The sequence below is a fragment of the Ixodes scapularis genome, unplaced genomic scaffold (assembly GCF_016920785.2).
Source record: "Ixodes scapularis isolate PalLabHiFi unplaced genomic scaffold, ASM1692078v2 PGA_scaffold9__187_contigs__length_104089568, whole genome shotgun sequence".
NCBI lineage: Eukaryota > Metazoa > Arthropoda > Arachnida > Ixodida > Ixodidae > Ixodes > Ixodes scapularis.
Genome location: NW_024609884.1, coordinates 65,238,735 through 65,266,666, shown reverse-complemented (window position 1 = coordinate 65,266,666; position 27,932 = coordinate 65,238,735). Strand labels below are relative to the sequence as shown.

The window sequence follows — 27,932 nt, the reverse complement described above, 5'->3', positions numbered from 1 at the left end:
TCTTTCCAAACTATACTTGGCGACAACTTTTCTTGGCAATGCAGTGGAGGGTACAGGCAAGAGTTCCCTATCCCATTTTGAGCGATGGATAAGGCTGTGAACGGGCTCTCCTCAACTTCCACTGCATTGCCAAGATATGTTGTCGCCAAGTATAGGTCATGCATAGAATGGTGGAAACTGCCAAATCTCGAACGGGAACTTCAGTTTAGATTCTGTTACAGAGAGGCTGTGATGGCACATCTGAACTCTGTACAAGAGGCTACAGGAGACTGAACATCAATACACTGATTGAGAAAGCAACACAATACTTGTGATTTCCATAGTTCAATAAATCAGTCTGGAACATTACAATGACTTTTAAAAGCTCTCCAGCTTTAGCAAAAAAAAAGACTGATCGAAATAGTGACCGAGGAACTCACCAAACGCGTGTTTCCAATGGCAACAATGAAGTCAAAGAAGGCTTCCAGTCCTGCCTTGTGCCCTGGAGAGTTTTCCTGAACCTGGCAAAAGACGGGTACTTTTGCGAAGCTTGTTTTACCCCTGCCTCTTCCGCTGTGTCTCAAAACTCAGTCTAATGTTTTACTCCAACTGGACACATTACCATTCCTCTGCTATGCTCCCCCCCCCCCCCCCCCCCCCCCCCACCGTCCACCACACAATATGTACTCGCTATCTTGTCCAGTGCCACTCTAAAAATGTATTTATTAATATTGCAATCCCTTAATGGGATTTTTGCTGGTGGGTACAATAATAAAAAAATACAACATTATGGCAAAAAGAACAAAAAATAGAAACAAGTTATAGTACACTTGAACAAAAATGCAAAACAAGGTATAGTACAGATGAACAAATACGGTACCAAAGGGGCTAACTTAAATTAGATGTGAATAATGACATTGATCGCTGCATAATAACTCTCTCAGCAAAGTCATTCCACTCAGTTACTGTTTGTGGGAAAAAGGAATACTTGAAGCAATTATTACATGATTGAACATGAGTTATTGTTAGGGCACACCTTTGTCGAGTAGCATCTACTGATGAGAAAGTGATTAAATTGGACAGGTCTACCTCATCATGGCCATTAATTAACATGGTACAAACATTTTAGTTGAGAATGCCGATTTCTTTCAGACAAGGACAGCAAATTAGCTGAGGCTAAAAGTTTGGTTACGGAAGTATGCCCAAAGTTATTATAAATAAAGTGAGCGGCTTTTTTTTGTACTCGATCAAGTGTACTAATGTTAATCAGTGAAAAGATCCCAAATGATTGCAGCATAATCAAATGTTGGCAGGACTATAGACTATAGTTTTATATGTGAGAAGACATAAGGAAGGGGGAGAAAGTTTCAACGTTCTTCTAAGAAAGAATAACTTCCGCAGAGCATTAGATGTTACATAATTGATTTGCTTTGTCCACGTAAGATTATGAGTAATCCAAAGTTCAAGGTATTTATATTGTGTGACTTCTAAAAGGGGGATATTATTAACATTGTAAACAAGCTTTAAAGGGTGTTTTCTGTTAGTAGTTCTTATATAAAAAAAATGTTTTATCAAAGTTAATGGTCATTTGCCAATCCATGCACCATGTCGTAATATTTTGAAATGCTTTGTATCATAGAAGTTGATCCGAAGCACTATCTACTTTGGAGTGCATGATGCAGTCATCAGCGTACAATTTTATTTTTACAGGAACATCTGTCATTAATAAACAGCAAAAAAAGGAGAGGGCCCAGTACAGATCCCTGGGAAACGCCAGAGTCCACAGAAAGTGAGTCAGAACAATGTTTACCAAAAACTATGCACTGCCGACTGTTTGAGAGATATGCCGAGATTCATTTTACTAACTGTGTGTTCTTACATATTTTGTCTAATTTGTATATTAACTTTTTATGGTAAACCTTATTGAATGCCTTCGAGAAATCCATAAAAATAGAATCTCTTTGTTTTCGGTTGTTAATTGCCAAGGAAAAATTGTGAATAGTTTCAATTAATTGATTGCATGTGGAAAAACCTCTTCTGAATCCATGATAATGCTTAGACAAAATGGTATGCTTATCCAAGAATGCTGATAAATGAGTACATATTATAAGTTCAAGAAGTTTACATGCAGTTGAAGTCGATGAAATTGGACGGTATTTCCCTATGCATTGTTTGTTCCCATTCTTATTAATAGATTTGACACTGGCAGTTCTCCAGTCATCTGGAACCTGACCCTCGTATGTTGAAACCCATTCAGCGACCTTGATAAAAATATATTTGGAATATTGTCGGGCCCAGAAGACTTTTTAACATCACGTTTCAATAGCATATTCAATATACCGTGTTCAGTAATTACAATATCAGGCGTAGGAGGGTAGTGGGCATCAAAACATAGTAAGACATCATTGCCTTGGGTAAAAACCAATGTAAAGTGTTTATTAAATGTGCCCGAGATAATACTTTCTCTGTAGGCTAGATTACCGTCAACCTCAAAAACATCACATGCCATAGAATATGGAGATATTGTACGCCAAAACTTTTCTGGTGAAGTAGATATGAAGTTTGGCAAAGACTCACCGAAATAATTACTTTTATCAATGTTAACTTGAATTTTAAGTTCTAAAGAGCCGTGAATTTTTCATTTAGATCTAATACAATACAATATAAAATACAATACAATATATACAACGCAATATAAAAGCTCAGCGTAAGAGCTACGGTATCCGTTATATTTGTGTTAAACGAAGCTTGTATTCTCACTTAGTTATCTTTTAAGTTTATTCTTCCATCAGAGATTCTTGAGTATAAAACTCCATATGATACATCTTATTAAGCACGACAATTACAATTTTTAATCTTTACAAGGACCACACCCAACATGGAATACCAGAGTGGCCACAAATAGGAAACAATGCATGTGTGCTTACCAAGCCATCTTTTAAACGAGCTATTGCTACACCATAGGCACAGGGCACAAGCATACCTGTGCAGAAAGCCCAGCGGATATCCGCAGGTATCCACAACAAGACCAGTCCATGAAGGTTCATATTTTGTGAATACAGATCGGATGGGGATAGAGAATGCTGCATGGAGCATACATACATGCAGGTTGGATGCAATCTCCAGGGTTTACAAATTGTTTGGGGATGTGAAGCACTTCAGATATGCAAAGCTGCACATGCTCACACTAAGGTTGTTGAATGCTGTAATGGCTAGGTCTTTCACTGCTATAAAACAAAAATTCCTTTGGTTCACTCATTTTGCATGTTTTGCAAATCAATAAAGCTAAACTGACTGTGTCCTCTGGAACGGAATTTTAGTCGTAGACTGTCCTATCCCCATCTTAGATGACAATCACCGTATGCTTTGCCGAGTTTTTCCCAGAAGTTGGTTTGGCTTACACAATGCGACTGGTAGCACATACTGTGTTTAAGCTTGACTTCAATATTTCTGTACAAAATTATGAAAGATAAAGACGAGATATGTACCCTTGATACACTTTTTTCTTTTTCGTGGAATGCAATGAAAGAGGTGCTGATGCATCGTTCTGTAGTTTCTTCTATGGCTAGTGCCTCGATTGTTTCTAGTTATGTGAGCACACCTTTTATTGGTTTTCAGATATCTGACCCAGAGGCTCTAGGCTTTTTAGTCGCCACCACCACCTGTCGGGCAAGGATGCTGTCACATATTATCAAAAAGATCCCCTTGGATGATGTCATACACTTCACACTTTTTCAGCATAATGAGACCGTCACAAAAACACGCCATGTGAATTTTCAGATTCTCAGGTCAGAGACATGGAGCCAACTATGTGTGCTCGGGGTTGATACACTCCCTGCTATCACCATGGATCGAGCCCACTGACAAGGTCTCCTTCATTCGAAACGTTGCATCCAGAGTTCATGATGAAAAGACAACACAGATCAATGTGGGAACTGATTGCCTAGCCAGCCAAAGTTGCCAGGCACACCAAGGTATGACTTTGGTTCTATGGTGCAGGAGCTATGAAGCAGGGATCTTGAGCTTTATGTCTCGGACAAAGGAGATGGTTTTGTGGTCCTTGGTTCAGGGACATAAGGAGAGAAAGCCTATGCTGCCATGGTTTAAAACTCTATCCATGTCAAGAGCGAAAGCAGAAAAGGAACCAAGGTTACTAGAGGAAAATTACCTAAACAGCCTAGGCAAAAAAATTAAAGGAACGAAGGAGGGCCACCTGGATATCTCTTTCTCAACGAAGACATACAAGGTTGGCATATTGTTTCGCAGCAGTTTGTCAGAAGGGGTACAACAAGCACACGTGTCAACCTTTCTGGCAAAGCACCTGTCCCAGGTACAATGAATGCAGCACATGTTTCAAGTACCATCGTACAATGCCTTCTTCAAGGAAGTGGATCTGCTTTTGCATCTGGCTTGTCCATCGACATCCAGGTTGCGTACTATATGGTACCACACACGAGCCTCTTGCCGATTTCTCATTCAGCCATCAAGGAGCAAGGCATCATAGCATTCCAGAATGTGACTGGGATGAATCTGGACAGCTTCCTGAAGCTGCTTGGTGTTTATCTGATGGCGGCAGTGGTGACACATTAAGGCCGAAGGTTTTTGCACAAGAGGAGCGTGTGCATTGGATCTCAAGTGGCTCAACACCTCTGTAATCTGTTCCTGGCAGCGTGTTGAAAATACATCAGAAAGAACATGGCTGACACGAGGATTAAGGCCATTTTCAGGTGTGTGGATGACTTCCTGATACTTTGCAACACAAACGTAGAAGGTGCAAGAAATGAACACAGAAAGACAGTCATGGGGTGCTTCCAAGAAAGCTGCGCAGAACTGTTCTTCACCCCTAAACTAACCGTGGAAAAGTCCATCAAGTTCCTAGACCTCGTGCTGGAGTTCCAAGTTGAACTATGTCTGCTGGAGGTATGAAACACGGTCATGCAAAGGATTTCTGCCATCTGGATCAGGACATTTCAAAACAGTAAAAAGAAATGTTACCAACACGGTGTAGGCATAAGTTGCGGCCTTAAAGAAGTCATGCCATCAGCAGGTTGGACGAAGTTTTGAGAAGTAAATTGCCAGTTAAAGGGAAGCCCGCAATCTCAGTGATGTGATTGGGTCGAGCAATTTTGGAGAATGTTTTCACGCAGCCAAAAGTCCCTTTTGGAGCAGCAAAAATCACTTTTGGAGCATGAGTACTCCGTGTTCCCTTTGATACTACTGCAAATACTATGTTAAGATTCATTTGTAGGCCTCTTCAACTAAAACACCGTGTTTCTTTGACTTCCCACTTCTGTACAACCACTTCTTAGCATCCATTGCGAAGTATATTAAAATTTCAAGGGTAGTTTAGTTATGCACATTCATGGCATGTAAAGATTTATAATGAAAAATGCCTTACAAAATCTAGCTGAACATGTTCATCTTAATTCCAAGCTTTGATACCCAAGAAAATGTTAATATAATTCTAATTTAAACTTTGTTAACTGCATCCACAAACAGTTGGGGTTCTAGTTAGAGGTGTTAACTAAACATAATAGTTAAACATACAGCAAAGCCCAATTACTTTGAATCAACAGAAGCATGAACCCTTTTTCGATATGTAAGTTGAAAGTATTCAACTTACAACCTTAAATTTCGAATTTGAAAAGAATAAATAGAAAGAAGCCACTACCAATGATGCATGCAGTTTGTCAGGATGTCACAGTCTATCATATAAAATAATCAGAGTTTTATTTTGCAAACTTTTCTGCATGATAACTGTTCACAAACCGGCATTCACCAATTTCTATTTACTTATCTATTTATTTATTCAAATCCCCGACACGCCATTGTGTACCATTCCACCCTGGAGAAGTGCTTTACCCTCAATATGAAACTCCGCTGCGGCAAAGCAACATACGCAGGATTGTGATGTCTACTATGCGGGCGTAGCTTCTCTGCAGTGCACCAGTTCACAGTGAGAAGCGCACTGAACAGAGTTAATTAAACCGCCCGAACAGACCACAAACAATGAGAAATATTAAGAAACCTCAGAGTACTAAGTCACGTTCGATACGAAGAATTCATATTAAATTCTTCCTACCAAAACTTCTCAAAATTTCTGCAAGCTTACTGGAACAATCCGGCAGCTAGCGCAATGACGCCTGAATTATTCGTTTCTGTATTCTTAAAGTGAAATTAACTTTTGGCACAATGTAGGTGTGAATTTCTCACATTTTGATTAAATGTAACAGGATGTAGCAAGGAAGCACTTCGGTGCAAATGGCACACGAAGGAATCATATCACTGCAATTCGGATGGTCGCCTGGGAGCTTTTTGTGAAACAATTTGCAAGAAATTGAAGGACAAATCCACCTGTACCGGGGGAGCAGATAGAGTGACAAACCAAAGGAACATCACAGAGGTCGCACACCAGTTACCTAGCTGTGTTTGAAGATTTGTGTTTGTCCTTTGTCCCTTTTGTTCCCCTTCTCCAGGGATTATTTTCGTCGTTCCCTACATTCATGGGACAACCCGGATTAAAAAAGATTGCTGGGACACAGGATGTTCAGGTTCTTAGCTCGGCGGCAAATAAAGCATGTGTCGCAGAGTTAACCTTGAGGAACACAAAAAGAGAAATACCACACTACCCACAGCATGCAATACAACCCCGCAAAACGACCCGTGCAAAACGGGAGTCGTACATCCCACATCATGTGGCAAGCGTAGGTCGGCAAAATGGGGTGCTGCATCAATGACCAAACAAGGGAGCATGCAGCATCAGTGAAGGGCATAGCAGCAGGACATCTATCAGCACATTGCCAGGCATGTAACTGCAGTGCAAATCTCAAGGACATCTGCATTCTGGGAAGGAACAAAAATCAGTTTGCAAGCAAAACAGTTCAGGTACTAGCCACAGAAGAAACTGCAGAAGGATGCGTCAGCACCCCTCTTCCATCATGCTCCACAAAAAAAAAAAAAAGTCAATTTGTGGTGTAGAACGCCTCGGCAATTCCAAAGATGAGCGCCTTGCTGGGTCCCACAAACAGCATTCATTTTTTTATGTGTACAGGTTGTTTCGCAGAACACCAGTCAAATAGTTCTCATGAAAAGTACACATCACACAAAAAAAAAGGTTGATGTATTGGTCCCTTCCAAAGAGTCAAAATTAATAACCTCCAGTGTAATTAGCTTGTTACTCCTTTTTAGTAATGAACTCGCTAATTAGTAAACTTAATGGTATGGTTTCGATTAAAAACTTTCTGGAGATCATAGAAGACCACTAAATCAGCCCACTTCACAAAAATATGAGGCATGTGCAGCATGTAAAGGATTTAAAAACAAAACACTCAATATAAAATGCATTGTTAATTTTTGATTTCTGTCAGAATGCACCTTTGCGCCAGCACTACTGTTCCTCAAGGCCAAAGCATTCAGCCACCACCTCTCCTCCCAGTATGAAAAAAGAAAGTGTGGCACATGCCAGTGAAATGAAATGCTATGGTGTTTGAATGATAGTGCAAGAATAATTGTTCTAATTGAGGGGTTCATCCCTGTCATGCAAAGAATGCTTGGCGGCACATGTTAGTTGGATGCTTTGGCCATGGGGTCAAAGCAAGCAAGCACATTGTCAGTGCAAAAACGCCCTCCAACAGGCAGGCACGTAGCCAGGATTTTGTTTCGGGGGGGCCACCCATGACAAAATGCTGTATGAGGGGGAGGGGGGAGAGGAGGTCCCAGCAAACTGGAAGATTTCGGGGGGGCCCAGGCCCCATGGGGCCCCCCCTTCTGGCTACGTGCCTGCCAACAGGAAACCGAAACACATCCAAATTTAGTCTTTTACGGCGACAGCCACGACTGGTGAGCTTTCGCAGCGAATCTGGTGTATGCACTATGTGGCCAGCCAGATTTAGCAGGGAAACACTTCATGCGATGTCACAATGTCAGGTGATATCATGCAACGTCACAATTTCACTGATACATTTAGCAGGGGTATGCTTGACGTCACATCACCTAATTATCGCAAACATCATTAATATTGCTGAATAGGCCCTTTGGCAGAAACCGCTACAACATCAACCGTTTGTCTGAGTGATGCATTGTTTCCGCAGGAACGATTTGGTCAATGTTTCGTGAAACATTCCTCTACATAGGGATGACATACTTTATTAAAAAGCACAGCTGCGAGTCAGCAGTGACTTAATCTATTTACCTTCATGTATTCGTCAAAAATCGTTCAATCGTGCAAAGCTCCCTATCCTCCGATAAGACAAAATTAACCGCAGTAGACAGTAGCGGGATTATAAATGTAGTGCAGTCAAATGGTCGTGCTTCGAGCAATTCAAGTGGAAAAAACGGTCGAAGGTGATGCTCGATATATCGCACCAGAATCTGCAGGGAGCTACGTAAGTAGTTAAATAGGTGAAATACACGCGACAGCTATGTACAGATGGTACAGAGTGCGACACAGTGTGCAGGCAAACCGATCGCCTATTTTGACTAATTTTCTCTTACAACTCAAAGGCTGCCATCAAAACTACTAGTGCGGTGGAAAAAAATGCTCATTCGGGGAGCCAAACTTAGAGGTACAACTGAGTGCTCGTCTGGGTAAAGTGCCAAGTGCTTCTGTCGTGCTCGTATACAGTGTCGCGCAGAGCACACATATTCGCCAAACACCCACTAGTTTACACAGCAATGCTTTATACCTCAATTTAATCAGGAAAGCGTTACAATGGCTACCAGATGCGAAGTTGCTCACATGAGTAAGACGTGAGCAGACCTTCAAAGGATTTCACTAAGCCGGCAGGGTACTTCTGCGTAGATCGCCGACAAGCTCACCAGGATGATACCAACGGCTGTTATTCTCCTGCGCCTGCTGACAAACTGGTACCTATGTAAACTGTTTCTCCAGCAGTAAACAAGCGCAACGGGGACGTCACGCATTAGTACAACGTTTAACGCGATAGATTCCTGGTCTTCTCCCGCGCTGCCGAACTTGGGTCGAAGACGAGCGATGCCCAACCAGCGACACGCAAACTGCCAGCTACTGCCAACGCAGAGCCGGCTTTCGGAGGTTTCATCCAAACAATACCAAATGGTCTCACCCTGAGTACATGATATCCCTCGGTGCCTCCTCCGGGAATAGCACTACTCTGAGATCCACCCATTATATATTAATGTCCTAAAATCGGACAAAAACTCGCCAACATTCAATTGCTAAGCTGCTCCTAACGTGTACCCCTACGTGGCAAGGGGGACAGGGACAGGCAGGAGGCGCTGGGACAGGCGCGACAGGTCGGACGCATGGATGGATGGATGGATGTTCAGAGCCGTATATACACGACTCTGTGATGTGTCTAATGTAGCACAAGTTACCGCCCTTTGTAACGGGCGGTAACTTGCGTCACCTAGGTTAGCGGCGTTTAAGGAAGGCCGCGAAGTAGAGGCCGCCAAGCATTGCCGCCCAGAGAAGAGTTGGCCGTGTTCCAAAAATTCACTGAGCCTGCAGCACGGTGGCCTGCAGGTTCGATTTTGCCAGGGCGCGTCACCGTCGATCCGCCGTCTTCGAGGTCGCGGTTTGACTGGCTTGGGTACGCGGTCGTACGTTGGTAGTGTGTGCTTCGTTGAACAAAAGAGAAAAAAAGGTTTATCTCGGGGTCGGGCCGTTTTAGTTTCCTTGTTGCCGCCGAGTACCGTGCTGAACCGCATGTAAGCAATTTAGCGAGCGACGGCGGCAGTGACGATGACCCGCTTCGCTGTCGCTCGGTCACTCGCGCGACGAGGCAAACCGCATGCAAACGACGGGAGCAAGCGACCAAGGTGATTAGCGACGTTTTCTAGAAATCCAAAAACCGAGCGACGCGACGACTGACCGTGAGAAATTTCCGTCGCTCGTTGCCGACTACCGTCGCTGTCGCCGTTACTCGCTAAATCGCTTACATGCGGTTCACCCTTCACTGTCGCTCGTCGCATAGCTCGGTTTTAGGATTTCTAGAAAACTTAGCGCTCATCGCCTTGGTTGTGTGCTCCCGTCGTTTTCATGCAGTTTGCCTCGTCGCGCGAGTGACCGAGCGGCAGCAAAGCAGCGGTGATCCGTCGCTTGTTTTGCCGCTCGCCAAATCGCTTACATGCGGTTTTTAAATCGCTTGGGATAATGAAAAATGCGCCGCATTTTTCATAAGCTGTGCACTCTGTGAGCCGCACGGTATGTTTCTGCACAGGAACGAACACCGAAGGCACGACGTATGTACAGGACGACACAGCGGCGATAGAGCAACACGGTTACACGGCCGTAGGGCAGAAAATCCGCTAGAGAAAAACAATAAAGAAACTATCAAAACAAAACAAAGAGTAATCACACCGTGCTAGAAAAGCACCAAAGAAGAAAAATCAGTTCTTGCAAGAGCTACCGCTGTGGGCATGGCGCACGACACGGAGCGCTTCATGGAGTCGAGGGAGCAACGCGGCTCCGGTAAGCGAGTCCGATAGCGACAAAAACGAACTAAAACACACAAAAAATACTCTTACGGCGCTTCAAAAGCACCAAAGTATAAGAATAACCACTAGTTTAGGTCAAAAAGACCCTTTAAAGTTGTAAAATGCTGCTAAACCACGCTCAAAAGGTCCGGCCAAACGACACCCGCGATAGAGAGAGACCTCGAAGATTGCGACCGGGGTGGGCGATGCCAGCGAACCTAGCGAGTGACGTCAAGTGCATGTCACCCAGGGTAAGGGTTTTATTAGGGTGCATACGAGTGACGTCAAGTGAATGTCACCAAGGGTAAGGGTTTTATTAGGATGCCTACATGCTTCCGCTCCGGCGGAAACATGTAGGCACCATAGGTTTTGTTAGGGTGCCTACACGTTTCCGCTCCGCAACCACAAGCCAACATGATGCGCACGGTCATCGCCAGAGAAGGCTAGCGCGGCTAAGCGGCTAAGCGCGGCTAGCGCACATGAAAGCACCCTAGAGCAAGCCAGAGTCCCAGAGTCTCGATGGTAGCAGCCAGATATTCGGTCACGCATGACCAGCGGCGTAGACTTTCCATTTTCCCCGGGGGGGTGCTTTTCCGCGCAATTTCTTTTACACCGGCAGTTATGAGTAGTTTATTTTAGGGGGTACACTTTCCAGCGTACGTATATCGCCATGTGTCCGTCGCCGTGTGTCAATCACTGTGCAAGCGTAGCCGTGTGTTCATCGCCGGTACCACGGCGCATGCGCCGGCGAGCACAAACCTGAAAAGCTTCTGCCAGCTGCGAAGTTGTGGGGGTAGAACCCAGGCCCCTGTGCAGTAATCCACTAGACCACGAGTCTTTTCTCTCCTTCGGCTGCAAGCCCTTGTAGAACGCGCACAAATACGTGCTGTCGGCTAACGGAAGCACGCTGGGATTCCATTTCCCATGTATTTTGTCAATAAAGGCAACGTGGGCGTTATTCTGTTTACATGCCACTACTAGAAGCTCGTTACATGGCGCGTAAACAGCATCTTAGTAAGCATCATGGCCGGGGGGGGGGGGGGGGGGGGGCACGAGCCCCGATGGCCCCCCCCCGTAGTCTACGCCTATGCGTATGACCGTTCCAGCATCCACCGGCTGACGTCAATCGTCTGGCTGACTTCCTGGGTGCAGATCCGCTAGTCAAGAAAGATATGTGTATCAACCGCATCATGAGACTCCAGAAAGGCCAGTCCGTACGGTGCCAACATTTTCCGAGCAAAACTACAAAACGTCTGCCACAACAAGCTACGGGAAAAAAGGGCGGCGATCGCACCCAGTAACCTCATACCGCAAGAATTCCCCCGACTTCTCGTCACGTCAAGTCACCTCATACGAGTCATCAATCCACATATCCACTACTGAGCTGGGGAGCGCCCGGTAGCGCCACATCTGTTCCAGCCGATGCCAGCCGCCAGGTGCTCATTAATAACTGTATTTATTAAAACGTCGACGGACAAGCAGTGGCGTACAAATTGGTTTCTGAGTGTGTGTGTGGGGGAGGGGGGGGGGGGGGGGGGGGGGGGGGGGGGGCAAGACATGTGTTTGCACCCCCACCCCCCCCCCTGAAACAGCCGCCACTGGGCAAGGCAAACACTGGTCGGCGGCGCCCAAGGGATACCAAGGGCACCGCCCCCCGGTCCTTGGGGGGGAAGTCTGGTTTGCCCCCCCCCCCCCCCCCAACACTTAATAAAGGGGCCCTGCAATGACTTTTTGACTGGTTTTTAATTTGCACTGAACCTGAGCGTACTGAACGTAGTAACTTAATCCAACTTTCCTTTTCACAAATTTCGCTTTATTTTAAAAGTTTTAGGCAAATTAGAATTACAAAAACAAGCAAAAAATAACCTCCTTCATGACGTTGTAGGTCCTGGCTTGAGTGGCCTTGAACTAGAGGAGGAGTAGTGAGCTCATCCAGCGCACACGGCTGCCGCACTCCGTGTCGACGGCTCGAGAGGGCGCCACTAAAGCACGTGTTGGATAGGCTGTATGAAGCGGGCGGCCAGGGCAGCTCGCATTGCATTTGCTGCGCGACTAAAACTAATTCGGCATAACACTTGATAGGCCACAAACGACAGCAAACACGGGGTAAAGATCAGTTTAGAATGGGAGCCACTTCGCGCTGACGCACCGCCAAATGGCCAAATCGCCTGCAGGGCTCGCGCCGAAGGCCTTCGGAACGCTCGGAACCGGTCGGATTCTTGAGCCGGTATACGACCACAGCGCCGCCGCGTACATCCGGGACCTTTCTACGCTCCTCGTTTGTCGTAGCCTCATCCCACTAGCCTTTTCTAGTATGCGCCGTTTTTTTCCGCCGCTTGGTGGCGGGTATGTCGACGGGTCATTTCTCGTTTCCGTACTTTCTAAACTGCATTTGTTTCTTTTCCGATCTAAAATAGTGAACAAAAGCTACTCTCATACATATATAATTGAAACGGTTCGCGACACTTATATTTTGTATCTCGACTAAAAAAAAGCTCTTAGCGGCTTTGACCAGTGGCAAGCCCAGGACCAAAGACGTCACATTTTGCGCGCTTTCGGTACCGCGGGTCGCCCTCGTCGGTGGAGGAGGTTTCCGCGTCGTCCGGTTAAAATATGACGCACTGATATTTAGTTACTCTCTCCGTGCCCGCCGGCTTGCCCGAACCCCAAGAGACGTGGAAACCGCAAAAAAGGTAGACGCTTAATTAAGATTGCAGGGCCCCTGTTGGTACGCCACTGCTTGTCCGTCGACGTTTTAATAAATACAGTTATTAAAGGGTAGGAGAGGGCAGAGGTCCTGCCCTCTCCTACCCTTTAATCCTCCTTGCCTTTAAAACACTTCGGTGCAACGATATTCAATTGGATTTTTTTTTTTCACTTTACACGAGCTTACTGGCACTAATGGGACTCAAGGATACTCGCACGCAATGCCACTGGCCAAGAAACTCCTTTTGTTGCGGTGTAATTTCAAGGACAAAAGCGACCATTTTCATTTAATCTGTCCTTTGCAAAATTTCAAAAACGTAACGTGGGGATCGCAGTACACCCCAATGACGATATTTGAATGCGGTTCATAGATATTGGACCCGAGCATTGCGTGGGCACTCGATTTAGGCTCGTGATAATTACTAGCTCGAGAAGCATTCGGGTACGTGGCCCGTGTCCAATTGCTGCAACGACAACAATAGCCGAGCCATAACAATGTCTGGAACCCAGCGCGTGTCCTGTGCTTTGCCAACCCCAGCACGTGGCTATGATCAACATTGGCGGCATATAATCGGCTCCAGATCACGTGGCCACTTGTTCAGGCTGCGAGTTGAGGGGGTGACCGCTGCTCGTTTTTTTTTTTTTTTTTTTTTTTTTCTAGGACTTCAATCGCGTGGGGTGAAAAACGAACGCGTGTTTCATAGGTCATTAACCTCAGGGATCCGTTCTAAGCGGTATTTCCGCAAAGTACAAAAATTGTTCAAAATCGTTTTTTTTTTTTTATCCGAAACGATTGAAAACGATGCCGAGACATTAGCCTCAAATTCCAAACTTGGGAATTCAGTATTTGTGAAGTAAAAAAACAATTTCCAAACGCCGAATTTGAAGTTCCCGCGCGATCCGCGCCGGTGCGTTGACGTCAAGTATTGCGGAGTCCTGAGAGTCCACTTTCTTTCACGACTCCGTGCTGTTGCAACACCACCTAGCTGTTGCCATCGAGACCCAAAGCGAGGTGGAAAGAAGCGGCAGATGAGGGCGCCGGTGGACCGAAAAAAAAAAAGAAGGGGGTTTTGAGAGGTGTCGCCTGCCTGCAGCATGTTTTCCAAGCGAGGATACAAATCTAGAAAACGATATCACACCGGACTCCGATTTTCGGTATTTCAAAAATAAGAGACACGTAGTGCGTTCGCATGCGTTAAAAAACATGACGATTGCTGTTATTAAAGGAGCTGTGCAACGATTTTAACGTTGAAAGAATTGGAATCTTCTATTTTTGGCATCGTTCACCTTGTCACAAATGACAGAAAACACACATCCTTTCATCGAAATGTTGCGATTCCGCCGCGTAATCGCTAGGCAAAAATTAGAATATTCCCCGACCTGCAGCCGCGAGCGGCGACCATGAGAAACTTGCGGCATGACCTCAACGGGGGTCTTGTAGAAATATAGCAACGATGAAAGGTAACTTTTTTTTACAAATCTTGTCGTTCCAACATAAATACAAATGCGTCAAAACCCTGGCATCATCGACAAAAAAAAAAATAAAACTAGGGTATCCAGGCAAAATCTGTTTTCTGTAGTTCACTTCAGGAGTGGCCGGCATCAACTTCCACAATTATTTAAGCAAAGCCCTGTAATTGTTGCGCAGCTTCTTTAAATGTTATAAAATGTCGCCTACAAAGCTTCTAAATTTCATGATTTTTGACGTCACGAATCAAAAGAAGCGAGGAGGCGAGGAGCGGCAGATGAAAGGCGCCAAAAATTTAAAAAAAAAAAGACGCGCGCGCGCGTGGTAATTTTTTTTTTTTTTTTTTTTTGAGATGCGTTTTTTTTTTTTTTTTGCGTGTCTATGATTACGATTTGAATCGTTTTAGACAGTAAAAACTAAAATACGACCCTTGGGTGCTGCGCCTGATTGGGTGCGATGGTGGAGAAATTCCCATTTTGCTGCACTCTATAAACGGAAAACGACAGCTTTTGATGAAGAAATAGACATACCAAGGATCGTGTCGATGGGATTGAAATGAACTCGCGCAGTAGAAATAAAATCTCGCAATAATGCGTACAAAAAAAAAAAGGCCATTAAAAAAAATTATTTCTTTTCAAATATGCATTTGAAGAGCTCCCCGCGACCCAGAAAGGCATAAATTCGAGCTATTTTAATGTGTGCGGTTCCTTGAGTTGCAGCCCGCCATCAGGTTTATTTTGGTAAGTAGGCCAGGCTGTTTCCTCTCCAGTTGCATTCCTCTGTACATTCAATCTGTCGCAAAATATCTGTAAAAAAAAAAATTTTTTTTTTCCTGCTGCGAAAAAGTAATGCTGTCCGGTAATACTTGAATGTGTTTTTCTCTTTTCATAAATTTGGGGCATCTTTACAATTTGTGCACGAGATCTTTTGTTTTTAATAGTGCCCTGTCAAACCAAATTTGGCATGCATATGCTTTCGGATATGTAGAATGCAACTATCAAGGTTTTATTACAACGTATCATTTTACAAAACTTTTAATCTTCTGTAGGTCCTTTGAAAATTGTCTTGTACAGATTATTTTTGTTCATTGCATTCATTTTATTAAAGGGGTTATGACACGAAAATTAAATGGATAGATTTCTTGAAATGGAATGCTCATGAGTCATAGGCTACTTCTGAAAGTGAGCGCGAGAGAAAAGGGGAAAGGGCTACCGGCGCTTTCCCCCTCTCTGTGTGTGTAGAAAGAGTGAAAGTCCCGGATGAGAGGCTTCGCCGGTGTTGGGTGTCTGCATTGCCCGAACTTCGTTCGCGCTTTCTTCTTTGTTAAACTCGCAAACTTAGAAAATGGCCCGCTACCACGGAAAAGAGAGCGAGCGAGACTCGAACCGGCCAGTTCATGATCGGCGGTTTTCGGGCGGAAAGAAACCGAATTTCGAGTCGCAAATAGTTGGGCTCTCATATGTCATGTACAACTAAAAACCTCGGCGAGCATAAATACCCTGTCAGTGTCCCTTTAATGTTCAGGAGCCCTTAATTTTCGCGAATATCGCGAATTGAAAAAATTGCGAAACTTAAAGGGCTACGGAACCAAGGAATTTAGTGTTCATAATAAGTGGCGCACGTTCTTTCCACGAGCCAGCAGCCGTCGGTGTGCGCGAGCACACGCAACAAAAATGACGTCAAAGACCTCCATTCGCGGTTAAGATGACAGTGAAATGTGTGGGCTTCGGGCCAAAGGAGAATAAAGACAAGTTTTTCATCTACACAGTGGTGTCTGGTGTAAAAGGTAAGCGATTAATTGGTCTAACAAGCACGTAGCTTTCACTTGTAGAGATATGAAAAGCCTGTCTTTATTCTCCTTTGGCCCCAAGCCCATGCATTTCACTGTCCTCTTAAGCGCGAATGAAGGTCTTTGACGTCATTTTTGTTGCGTGTGCTCGGGCACACCGGCGGCTGCTGGCTCGTGGAAAGAACGTGAGCCAGTTATCATGGGCACTAAATTCTTTGGTTCAGTATCCCTTTAAAGGAACGCGAAAATTTCGGTCTTCAAGAATTTCAATGCAGGTATCTGGAATTCGCGAACTTTAGTGGCCGCGATATGTTGTGACCGATTCGCGAAAAATAGGGGCCCCGAAAATAAAGGGTTTTACAGTATACACATTCACAAAGTTTCCATTTATTTTCATATCCGGCACGCGTGCACCATCCCGCTTTGAATGTATGGTTTTCGTCCAAGCACGCAACTCCGATATTCATACTTTTCCAAGTGTTTATCTCGGCGACCGTTGAGTGCGCTTCTTACCAAGCACCCGTGCGGAAAAGGAACACCCGCGGAGCTTGCTTCCGCGGGTATTGCTTCTCCGCAGTGCACCGGTGCTCAGTAAGAAGCGCACTCAACGGGGCTAACCCACCGCAATCGTGCACTTCGAAAAACGCGAATAGTCAAGTTCTTCTCGAAGCGAATACCGAATAGTGTATTATTCGGAACTACTATAAAAATTTTCGAATATTCGCACAACCCTACACTTTATGGGTCACAACACAAAACAAGGAAAACACGAAGCGGAAATCACACAACGGAAATACGAGATAGATGGCTGTAAGTGCCGCCATCTATCGTCGAACAAGAACACTGCATTTGGTGTTTCGGCAAATTCGACGTTTGTCGGTCAAGCGGCGAAGCCAGGCTGCCAAGCTGTCGCGAAATTTTATTGATCAATTTTGATTTATTTACGGGGTTGCTGAAAGGAAGAAGCAAATCGCCCACCCTCTTGTTTCGGCGTTCCTACGTGAAGATCAACTTCTTCGATCAAATGTTTGTTGTTAAATTAACCGTGATAGGAGTAGCTTTGCAGATGAAAGTGCGCACTGGTTTAATTTCGGACAAAGATTACCGTGCTTTGGTTTAGCTTTGGTCCTGCACACATGGCAATTAGTATGTGTCCACTTTCCTAAAGCTCAATTGGACACGTCTAAAACATTAATGACCAGGTTAAAGCTTGTATACTTACACCGGAAGTCAAAACTCAAGCTGGACTCTTTTTATTATTTACATTAAGAAGCAAGACAGGATTAGGGGTGTCGCGAACTTTTGTCGAACCAGATTTTTTGGTCGAACTTTCGGGGTTCGACTGGGTCGAACCGGTTCGACGAACCTTCGACCTTTTTGCCAGATTCGACCGGTTCGACCACTGATCATGACAATTGCTGGATCGCGCTTCCCCGCTTGTTCGCTGCAGCGCAAGTGAAGCCACCGGGCTTCACTCGCTTGGGATACGATTTGCCGTTTTTGCTAGCCTTTGCTGCGGTTTTCCAGCGTGCTGACGACACGTTTTCTACTCGTTCGTCGTCATTCGCCGAAGAAGTTTTTTGAAGACTCTGTGTATTGTTGAGACTTGCCGTTGTGAACACGTGGAAAATTTTACGAAAGTGCAGTGTCGCAGGAAAAAGGCACAACGCGTCGAAAGGAAGGGCTGGCGGCGTGTTCAAAGCATCCTTGGCACGCCGAAGTGCCATGTCTCTGTGCCTTCGCACGCTTGGATACCGACCAAGAACCGACGCCGTGTGTATGTGTTCAGCGAGTGCAATGTGCGTGAAGCTGTTCGTGCCTCTGGATCAGCGTCTTTCCCTCTCGCAGTTTAGGGAACGAGCTTAATCCAGCGTCCACTAGCGACGGAAGATGGGGAGAAGGTACGTCTTTTTTTCGTCCTTAGACGATTTACACAATACCGTGCACAACAGCTCCTCATCACTGATCAGTGCTGGCTTATTATCAACCTACTTAATTGCACTTGACGTTTGAGCGCGGCTCGCCTAATTGTAATTGGTCAACAGATTGCACACGACCATATCGGCCGCGCTTCAAAGATTTTCATTCTCGCCGTCTTGTACTTTTGCTTTCGAAAACCCCCCTGGCTCCACAACGTTGCCCTATTCGTGCTCCCACGGAATCTATTAGAGTAGATTTGGGACATAGCCATGGTTAATATAGTACATAAGAACACGTACAGATCTCCCCCTTTTATTGATAGCAACTCACCGGAACAGCTGGACGATCCAGAACTCCGTGGCCGATATATATAAATGATCTAAAGGCATCTACGCGCGACACACGTTCAGAACTTTGGCGCGGCGTCAATTCTTGACCGGTATTCAAGCGTGCGAAGGCACAAAGATGCATCACTCGGCGTGCCAAGGAAGCTTTGATCACGCCGCGACACCGGCGACACGTTTTCGACGAGTTGTACCTTTTGATACGGCTTCACGCACATTGCACTCGCTAAACACATTCACACGGCGTCGGTTCTTGGTCGGTATCCAAGCGCGCGAAGGCACAGAGACACGGCACTTCGGCGTGCCAAGGATGCTTTGAACACGCCGCCAGCCCTTCCTTTCGACGCGTTGTGCCTTTTTCCTGCGACACTGCACTTTCGTAAACTTTTCCACGTGTTCACAACGGCAAGTCTCAACAATACACAGAGTCTTCAAAAAACTTCTTCGGCGAATGACGACGAACGAGTAGAAAACGTGTCGTCAGCACGCTGGAAAACCGCAGCAAAGGCTAGCAAAAACGGCAAATCGTATCCCAAGCGAGTGAGGCCCGGTGGCTTCACTTGCGGGAGCGGCAAGCGCGATCCAGCAATTGTCATTGAGATCAGTGGGTTCGACTTTGTGGACAGTGTGGCCAGCCCTTGATACAAGCATGTCTAGGTTTGGAGAATTTTTTTTTTATGCAAAGGGTTATTTTATTTTGTGAACAGCTGCAATTAAAAGAAACTAAATCTAATCACTGAAGAAGTTAAAAACTTAATTTTTAGTACTGTATTAACTGAAATAGCCAATCAGCGCTGCACTTAATTAATCTCTTAGCCATTACCATCCAATCCGAAGCCAACGAGCCAGCCTGACGCGCATGCGCCAAGGATGCGCATCCTCCTTGGCATGCGCACACGAGTCGAACCTCGATACAAGGTTCGTCGAACTTTCCACTAAAAGTTCGAAAAAGTCGAACCTGGTCGAACTCGAACCGCGGCCGGTTCGCGACACCCCTAGACAGGATTGTCGAGGGCAATTTTGTTGCTGTCAAACACAGAATTCTGTTCCTCAGGGCGTCTACCAACCGGGAATTCTCAGGGATTTTGAGTAGCCTGGAAAAACTCGGGAAATTTGTGCTTCTATCAAAAAAGCTTTTTTTTTTTTTTTTTTTTTTTTTTTAATTGTTACAGATGAATTTTCACAGTCCAAAATTCTTCAGATATCAATGGAATAGGCCAAACATACAGTCGAGCCCGGTTATATCACACCCGTGTGTTTCGAATTATTGTTTATATGAAACAGTCCAAACATCCCCTAGAAAATCACATTGTTTTTCTGTATTGAACGCCCATAACTCCCATGGCGGGGACACTCGATGTAGCGAACAACGAAGACGAAGCACGGCGGTCCTTCGCTTCTCCCGGGGTTGGATTGCGGATTGTTGGAACACATGCCAGTGTTTCAACTGTACAGACGACCCAATGGGGAACCACCATTGATATTGTGTATCAGAGACAGACAATTATTCCAAATACTGCGTTGGGGCCATAGAGACGGCAGCGTGTTACTACACTGACCACCGAGCCGTCTTTGTGGCAATAGAGATTCAACCAGACGTTGAGCAAACAAAAAAAAAAATAAATACACATGTGTCACATAATGCGTATACCGTGTGTGTGTCATTGAAGCAGCAGTAAGCTTGATAATCAAGCTAATCCTAGACAACCAGGAAAGCTAAGATTAACCAGCTCACGCTACGCATATCCTGGCATAGCCAAGCTAAGCCACTGCATTTTTGTTTCTCGGCTTCCGAACTATCTTACGTAAAGTTGTTTGAATGAATGTGTACTGTTATCGTAAATCTTGGCTTGCGATTACGCCTTTGTAGAAATAATTCGTTTTGCTGCAGGGATGCAAACGACGGGCATAAGAAAATTGGTAGCATAGTCCATGCGCCTTCCCCAGTCACCTTGCGAAAAGCGTGAAACACGGAGTCCGCACCGTCCCGTCTGCCGTCTTTTACCTGCTTAAGATAAGTTTTATACCTGCTGGCTGATAGTAGGTACGTCTACTGAAACTGCACCATGAAACTAGGGGCAGTGCCAGAGAGCAGAAACAAACTTCAGAAAACTTGCTCGCCCTCGCCAATTTCTGAACTATCAATTGATGGTATCGTAATAAATGCACGCCGCCTCTTCCCAAAAAGAAAAACACAAAACTGTTCACTACGTAAACAATGGTCTCAGTTCATGCATCTGTGGGCAGGTAGTAAGTCTTGCCCAAATTTATTTACACCGCACGTTGAGCGCAACACGTCGCTGCGCAAACAGTCCAACAACACGAAGCATAAAAACAGCAGATTTATCACGACAATTCGGAGTCCATCGTTTAATTAAAACAATTTTGTTAAAAACGCCCGCAGCTTTTTACTCATGGCATGCGTCGGGAATCTTCCACATTTTGAAACAGAACGAAGGAAGATTTACTTTTAAAAACGCTCGCTGCGTCCTCCCGGACCAGTTTAATTGGGTCGGCTGACGACGACGGGACTGAACCCGCTAAACCTCAACGCCACAACAACCAATTTGTGCTCCATGTTAGTGTGGATGTCTATACTGTTGTAGATTATGCGATCTGGTAGTAGGACAAGAGGAAAAGGAGGTAGAGGAGCGCAGAACCACAAGATCATGAACGGCACGAGAGAGAACGATAAACCGACACCATCGAAACGGACGTGCCCGGGATCTCTTCCTTAACACTGGTGCCGAAACCCGGGAAACGAGATGGACCGCAGCCGAAGAACCCGCGGCATCGTCCGCTCAGCCGTCAGCCGAACAATAACCAAAATCGAGAATCTGCAAGACGAGAACACGACAGAGCTAGACCTCCGACTACAACTGGACTACCTGCTTCAGAAAGAAAGCGACCTAATCCGCCTTGACCGTGACATCCAGACGTCCACCTCAGATGACGATCTTGAGGCCGAGCTTGAGGGAGCAGAGGAGTACCGTCTTCGCATCAGTCATAGCCTCACGCGCGTCCGACACGCCCTCGACTCTCAAGTCTCTGTACCACAACCCACGAATATCACGCCCAACGTCCCTCTCGACAGAGCCCAGTCCGGCGGTCTTCCTCCAACTCTGACCTCAAGGAGCCACAGGACGGTCGCCCTACCGAAACTGCAGGTACCGACTTTTGCCGGGAGCCGTCGCGACTGGCAGGGGTTCTGGGATCATTTCAATTGTACGATACACACCAATTCTGAACTCCTGCCAATCGAGAAGTTTAAATACCTTCTCACGTATCTCACAGATGACGCGAGGCGAGCCGTGGAAGGAATCCGACTTTCAGAACAAAATTATGACCTCGCGGTACAGACGCTACAAGACCGATTTGGACGACGGGACATTCTAATTGATGATCACATTGATCGGCTTCTGAGCTTGCCTGCGGTCAACAGTTCAACCAACGCAGTACAGCTTCGTAAACTCTACGATGCGATACGCTTCAGAACAACATCTCTTCAAGGGCTGGATGTCCCGCCTAGCAACTACGCTGTCGTCCTACATCATGTTTTCCTGCGGTGCCTTCCTGCTGACCTGGCTATACTATACCGACAGAAGTTAAGGGAAGCAGCACTGACACCATCAGCCGACACACCTGACATACGCCCGGAAGGGCAGGTCCGCGTCATCATGTTATTTCTACAGACTCAAGTGGAAATTCGAGAAGATGTCCAAATGGAACACCCAAGTCACTCTCCCCAGTATGGGTCATCGCCGATACCACGTCAAGAATCCGTACAGGCGAGCCACCCTTCCGCACTCGCACTCTCGACTGAGACTGTTGGCTACCGAGCGGCCACGTGCCCTTTGTGTGACACCACCCAGCACGAGGTGCAAAACTGCCAGGCTAGACTTTCAACACCAGAAAAACGAACCAAGCTTGCGCGAGCACGCTGTTGCTTCAAATGCGGCAAGCGAAACCACATCGCTCGTTTTTGCCGTTCGTGCAGGAACATGACATGCGCCACTTGTGGAGGTCACCACGTGACTATACTCTGCGATCTATCACGTCCCACATCAGCCGCATCAGACAACCCAGACCCAGGAGGACTTCGTGAAGGTACCGCAACAGTCGTGAGCGCACCAGTTCCCGCTCTTCTGCTGTCTTGCTGCAAACTGCTAGAACGTGGGCTCTAGGGACACCGAGACACCTCCTACTGAGGCTGTTACTGGACAGTGGGAGTCAGCGCACGTTTATCCGGCAGGACATTTCTGAAAAACTGGGTTGTGAAGTCGTTGGCCAGGAGGAGCTTACTGTATACACATTTGGAAACACAGCCACCAAACGGTCCTGTAGACGAGTGGTTGTGACCCTCCATAGCCATCAAAGCAACCAGAAGACATCACTTGAAGCACTGGAAGTCCCAGACCTCTGCACAGTATCCAACCAGCAGCTAGATGACAATCTACTGAGGCAACTTCATTCCAGCGGACTTCAAGCCGCAGATATCATCCCTGCTGGGGCTCAAAGCAGAGTGGACAACGACGTCGGCGTTCTCATAGGCTCAGACTTCTACTGGCAAGTCGTCACGGGACGGATCCAGCACCTGACTGACGACCTCACCGCGGTAGAAACCATATTTGGCTGGATGGTCCAAGGAACGTACTCTCAAGCCATCTTTTACCCTTCAGCAAGTGTTAGTGGGCAACGCCAAAAAGCGCGCACCGTCGACATTGGCGCCACGCAATTGACCAGGAAGAAACTCGTGCTCGCCGAGCGGGTGCTGGGCACCGTCCAGTGGTTCAACGTAAAGAATGGCTACGGCTTCATCAACCGCAACGACACGCGGGAAGACATCTTCGTCCACCAGACCGCCATCACGCGGAACCACCCGCAGAAGCTCACGCGCACCGTTTCCGAGGGCGAGACCGTCCAGTTTGACGTCGTCGCAGACGAGAAAGGGCGCGAGGCCGCCAATGTGACAGGTCCCGACGGCGAGCCCGTCGGGACCTCCCTTATGCCATGGGCGGAAGACGCTTCGGAGGTCGTTGGTTTCCGAGACGGAGTCAATGCCGACCAATGCCCAACCCGCTCCACGGTGTGCGGGACTCGGACGACTTCCATGACGTTGTGCTCGTGCCGGACTCGCCGCGGCCGCAACCGCCACCGCAGCGATGGCTGCAGCCTGGGAGACCCTGTTTACGCCGCTACTACCACCGTTACAGAGGTATGACCAGGAGCTCGCTACCCGCCGAAGACATAAGACCCAACTTCCAGTTTGAAGAGGAGGACGAATACAGGGACACCCGAGTCCAGCGGAAGCCACATCGACGCTTCTACGGGAGGTACTACCGCAGGCGTGGCGGAAGGTCTAGGAGTGATCCAGAGGAGTTCGACTTCGAGCAGGAGCCCAGGAAAGCGCCGGGTTTGTGGCGAAAGCCCAGACCTCGGTCGGCGTCGGCGTTGAGGACGTCCGCCGGACGTAACCGGGAGACGTTGTTATTATAAAGGACGACACGCCACTGCTCCTATGGAAACTTGGAAAAATAACAGCAGCATTTCCTGGAAGAGACGGCATACCAAGACTCTGCGCGGTTCGCCTTGCGAGCAGACAAGAAATTCAGCGCCCTATGCAAGGCCTTCTCTTACTTGAAGGCAACATATCAAACTAAGAATTGACACAGAACGATGGACACCCCTTGTTTGCTACAAGCATTGCGTTATCATGACTTCACTGAAACGGTGTGGGACTCGGCCAAGTGTTCATTCAACTTGTTTGTGTATTTTTGTATTCCCCATTGACCTTTCATGAGTTCGTGTTCTCTGCACTGCTCTGTACCTTCTTAAACTTCCTGATCTCGCGGTATGGGAATGCATGGTCTCATCTCCAGGCCGGCGCGGGAAGTTGTTGTAGATTATGCGATCTGGTAGTAGGACAAGAGGAAAAGGAGGTAGAGGAGCGCAGAACCACGAGCTCATGAACGGCACGAGAGAGAACGATAAACCGACACCATCGAAACGGACGTGCCCGGGATCTCTTCCTTAACATCTACTTCCAAGCACCGCACCACACACACCGCGAACGTCTGTTCTTTGTCGCATCGCCGTGTTTGCACCAAACAGAACGAGATCGCCATAGTCGATGCAGCGCTGTCGTGAACCTCGGCATGTGGTTGTGCCCTCATGGACCCTGTGACTCCCTTTGCTTTCAAAGCGCACATGTCGATTACGAATTATACTTTCCGTCTTCCGTGAATATCACAAGGGCAATTCTCTGGTCACGTCCTCGCTGAGTGCTCGCAAACCGCGCAGCTTCTCCTGTTCCGTCAAACCAATGATGTTTGCGTCAAACCCGTCAAACCAAAAAATACCGGCGCCATGTTTAACGTGTGTTGTTGCCAGATCTTACCGGAAGTTGAGACGCTGCGTCGTTGAACTCTGCAGCCAAGTCAACCCAAGAGTAAATCCAAGAGTGAGGGGCGGGACGTAGTTCTCCCCCGCGGGGTCGAAAGAGCGGGAGTTCCAAATTTGAAGAGGTTCTGATAGGGAGGCCTCCCTAGGTTCTGACTCCGACTAAATTACATCCTGTAACGTAAATATTGGTAATTTTTTTTTTTTTTTTTTTTGCGGAACATTTGTTTTTTTACATGCAGGGTGTCGAACCGGAACCGAACCGAACCGAAAACCGGAACCGAACCGGTATTTTTCCGGAACTGAACCCGAACCCGAACCGTTATATTGATATCGCGATGAACCCGAACCGGAACTGAACCGGAAAAAAAAAAATAACGGCTACCGGCTCATGTCAAAACGGTTCGGCCACGCGCTGTTGACAATGAATGTGCTATCAATGCCATTTGTTTTTTAAGTGCCGTCAACTGACACACACCTCGCTTACATATTTTTCTTCTCCACTCAGTCTTAGGAATATAAACGCTGCATCCATGAATCTTGACAAACGCTGCATCCATGAATCTTTACATAGGAACCAGTATTGCGCTGGTCGCGGCTTGCACGGAAGAAAAAAATTGGAAGGCTGTGCAAAAAAAAATAAAAAATCGCGTCACGGGATTTTATTTTCCTACAATCCCGTAAATCCTAAATGCTGCTGTGTGCTCATTTCATAACACGTTTCTAGAACGCGCGAGTTCTTGAAGCTTGCTTCCATCGGAATGAGAAAAGAAAAGGCTGTGGAGTTTGATAATAATGCATCCGGTTTCGTATAGGCACTTAGAAGCTAACATATTTGTGAGACATCGAACTCTTCTATTTTAATATTTATCTTATTACGTCCTTCTGGCGTTGCGTTCGGTGAAGTTTTTTTCATATTCCGTATCTTGTTTAATGAAAACTTCTTTAAGGGTCTAATTTGAGTTACCGAAGGCTAGTTCAAGTAAAGAAAGCTGTATTTTCTCCCCACTGTTCCTTCAATTGCTTACGCGCCGAGGTGGCGGGATAGTTAGCGAGTTTTACTTGTAAGTGGGTTTGTAAGGAGGTCGCGGATTTTACAGCTACTGCGTCGGACCCAATTAGATGAAGTCCGAATGCGTAAACGTCGGTGAGCTAACCTTTGAGTGCACATAAAGAGACCATTCCTGGTAGAAATCCCTGAGCCTTACACTACGATGTATCCAGTTTCGTATGTGCTGATTTCAGATGTTTTATTTGTAACTTTTTTTGATGTTGCAATTTGTCATTTATAATTTCCGAACCGGTTCCCGAACCGGTTCAGCGCCCCGAACCGGTTCGCGGATCGAATTAATCGAACCGGAACTGAACCGGAACAAAATAAATTTACCTGAACCTGAACCGTAACCGAACCCGTATTTTTTTCGGTTCGACACACTGGTTACATGCTTGTCCCAATTAGGCTGTTTAACAGATCACTTTTTTTCTTTGCAGTTACCCTTTAAAGAGCCCCTGAGAAGACAATTTTTTAACAGTCTGGTTGGGACACGCGTGTCGATAAACAAATTTAACGCGAAAAGATATTTAGAGCAATATTGCTGGCGAGAGATTTATTTGAAATTTCGCGCGCGAAGTCCATGACGTCACGGGTCATTCCGGGATGACCATCTCGGTCGTGAAGGCGAAGCCGATCCACCTCTACTCCACGCGACCGAAATGCCGAAAGAGAAAACAACTGGAAAGGAGGTGACTGCCGACTTATACCCTTGTTACACGGGCGCACTTAGCTGCAGTTACGCTAAGCCACAGTTGACGCCGACAACATTCTGCGGCTATGCAGTTAAAGCTATGGGCGAACGTGCGCTTGAGCATCTTGAGCATCTATCGAAGCAGTGCTTCGATAGATGCACTGCTTCGAAGCAGTGCATCTATCGAAGCAGCTGAGTTAACCGCGGTTAAGTGTGCAATCGCGTCTCGCACCGTCAGTATCGCTCTAAACTTTTTTTGGGCGCGTAAAATTATTTTTTAACACGCGTGTCCCAACCAGATTTAAAAAAAAAAGAAGAAACGTTTAAGACTGCTTGCGCGTAGGAATGCAACGTAGAGTATTCCTACGCGCAATATACGTAGAGTATTCCTCTACGTATATTGCGTAGAGTATTCCCACGCGTAGAATATACGTAGAGTATTCCTACAAGCTTCTACCCGCTATCCTTTGCAGAGGCCGACCGGGCAGCCTCTGCGCACGCCGTCTGGCCGGTCTCTGTGGAGCGGCGGGTGTCAGTCGTGTCAGTAGGGAGTTTTCGTAGACCGCGCTTCCCCCTCCGCTAAGCCCTCCGCAACGAAAAAGCTACTAATGCGCCTGTGCGCCGATGGCCTGGATGGCGAAAACGATCTACGAAAACTCCCTATTGTTGCCATCTTTTTTTTTTTGCGCCCACTGCTGAATTGAGGCGAGTAAGTCACTAAACAGTCGCTAGATTCGCCAGGAAGTCGCTAAAATATTCGCTGAATTCCAAAAGCTTATTAAACCTTCTTAAAGTAAGTGAACCCCAAATAATCATATCTCAGGTATTTTGAGATGTTAAACTTACACAGAAGAAAACTAGGACGGTTTTTATTTGTAATGTTTTATTTGGGAAACGACTAGGGTACGAAAGTATGTATAAGAAACGGGTGCTTGTTAATTTGAGCACGAAAATAATGACTGCTTTGTCTTCAAGAACAGTTCAACGGAACAGTCTAGAAGAAGAAGAGTTCTTCCTCAATGGTGACTGCGCTCAATTCACCTAAATCTGCCGATGTCAACGGTTCGTTGCCAGCTTTGTAGGCTTCAGCTGTGCTAAACAACTTCTTTGGAACTTCGAAAGCGAAA

At 46.3% G+C, this 27,932-nt stretch overlaps 1 protein-coding gene and 1 pseudogene across 1 annotated transcript in view; one reads left to right on the top strand and one right to left on the bottom strand.

Annotated features, from left to right (window-relative positions):
* LOC8032725 (Golgi reassembly-stacking protein 2) overlaps nt 1-9,290 on the bottom strand; it is a 39,136-nt gene extending 29,846 nt beyond the window's left edge. The window contains exons 1-2 of the mRNA XM_029967953.4: nt 9,063-9,290; nt 420-500 (exon numbers count right to left, since the gene is read on the bottom strand). Coding sequence (XP_029823813.2) covers nt 420-500; nt 9,063-9,125 — 144 coding nt within the window. The 5' untranslated portion in view covers nt 9,126-9,290. The remainder of the gene's footprint in view (nt 1-419; nt 501-9,062) is intronic.
* Nucleotides 9,291-22,662: 13,372 nt separating this feature from the next.
* On the top strand, nt 22,663-24,209 carry LOC115309703 (annotated as a pseudogene).
* Nucleotides 24,210-27,932: the final 3,723 nt, after the last annotated feature.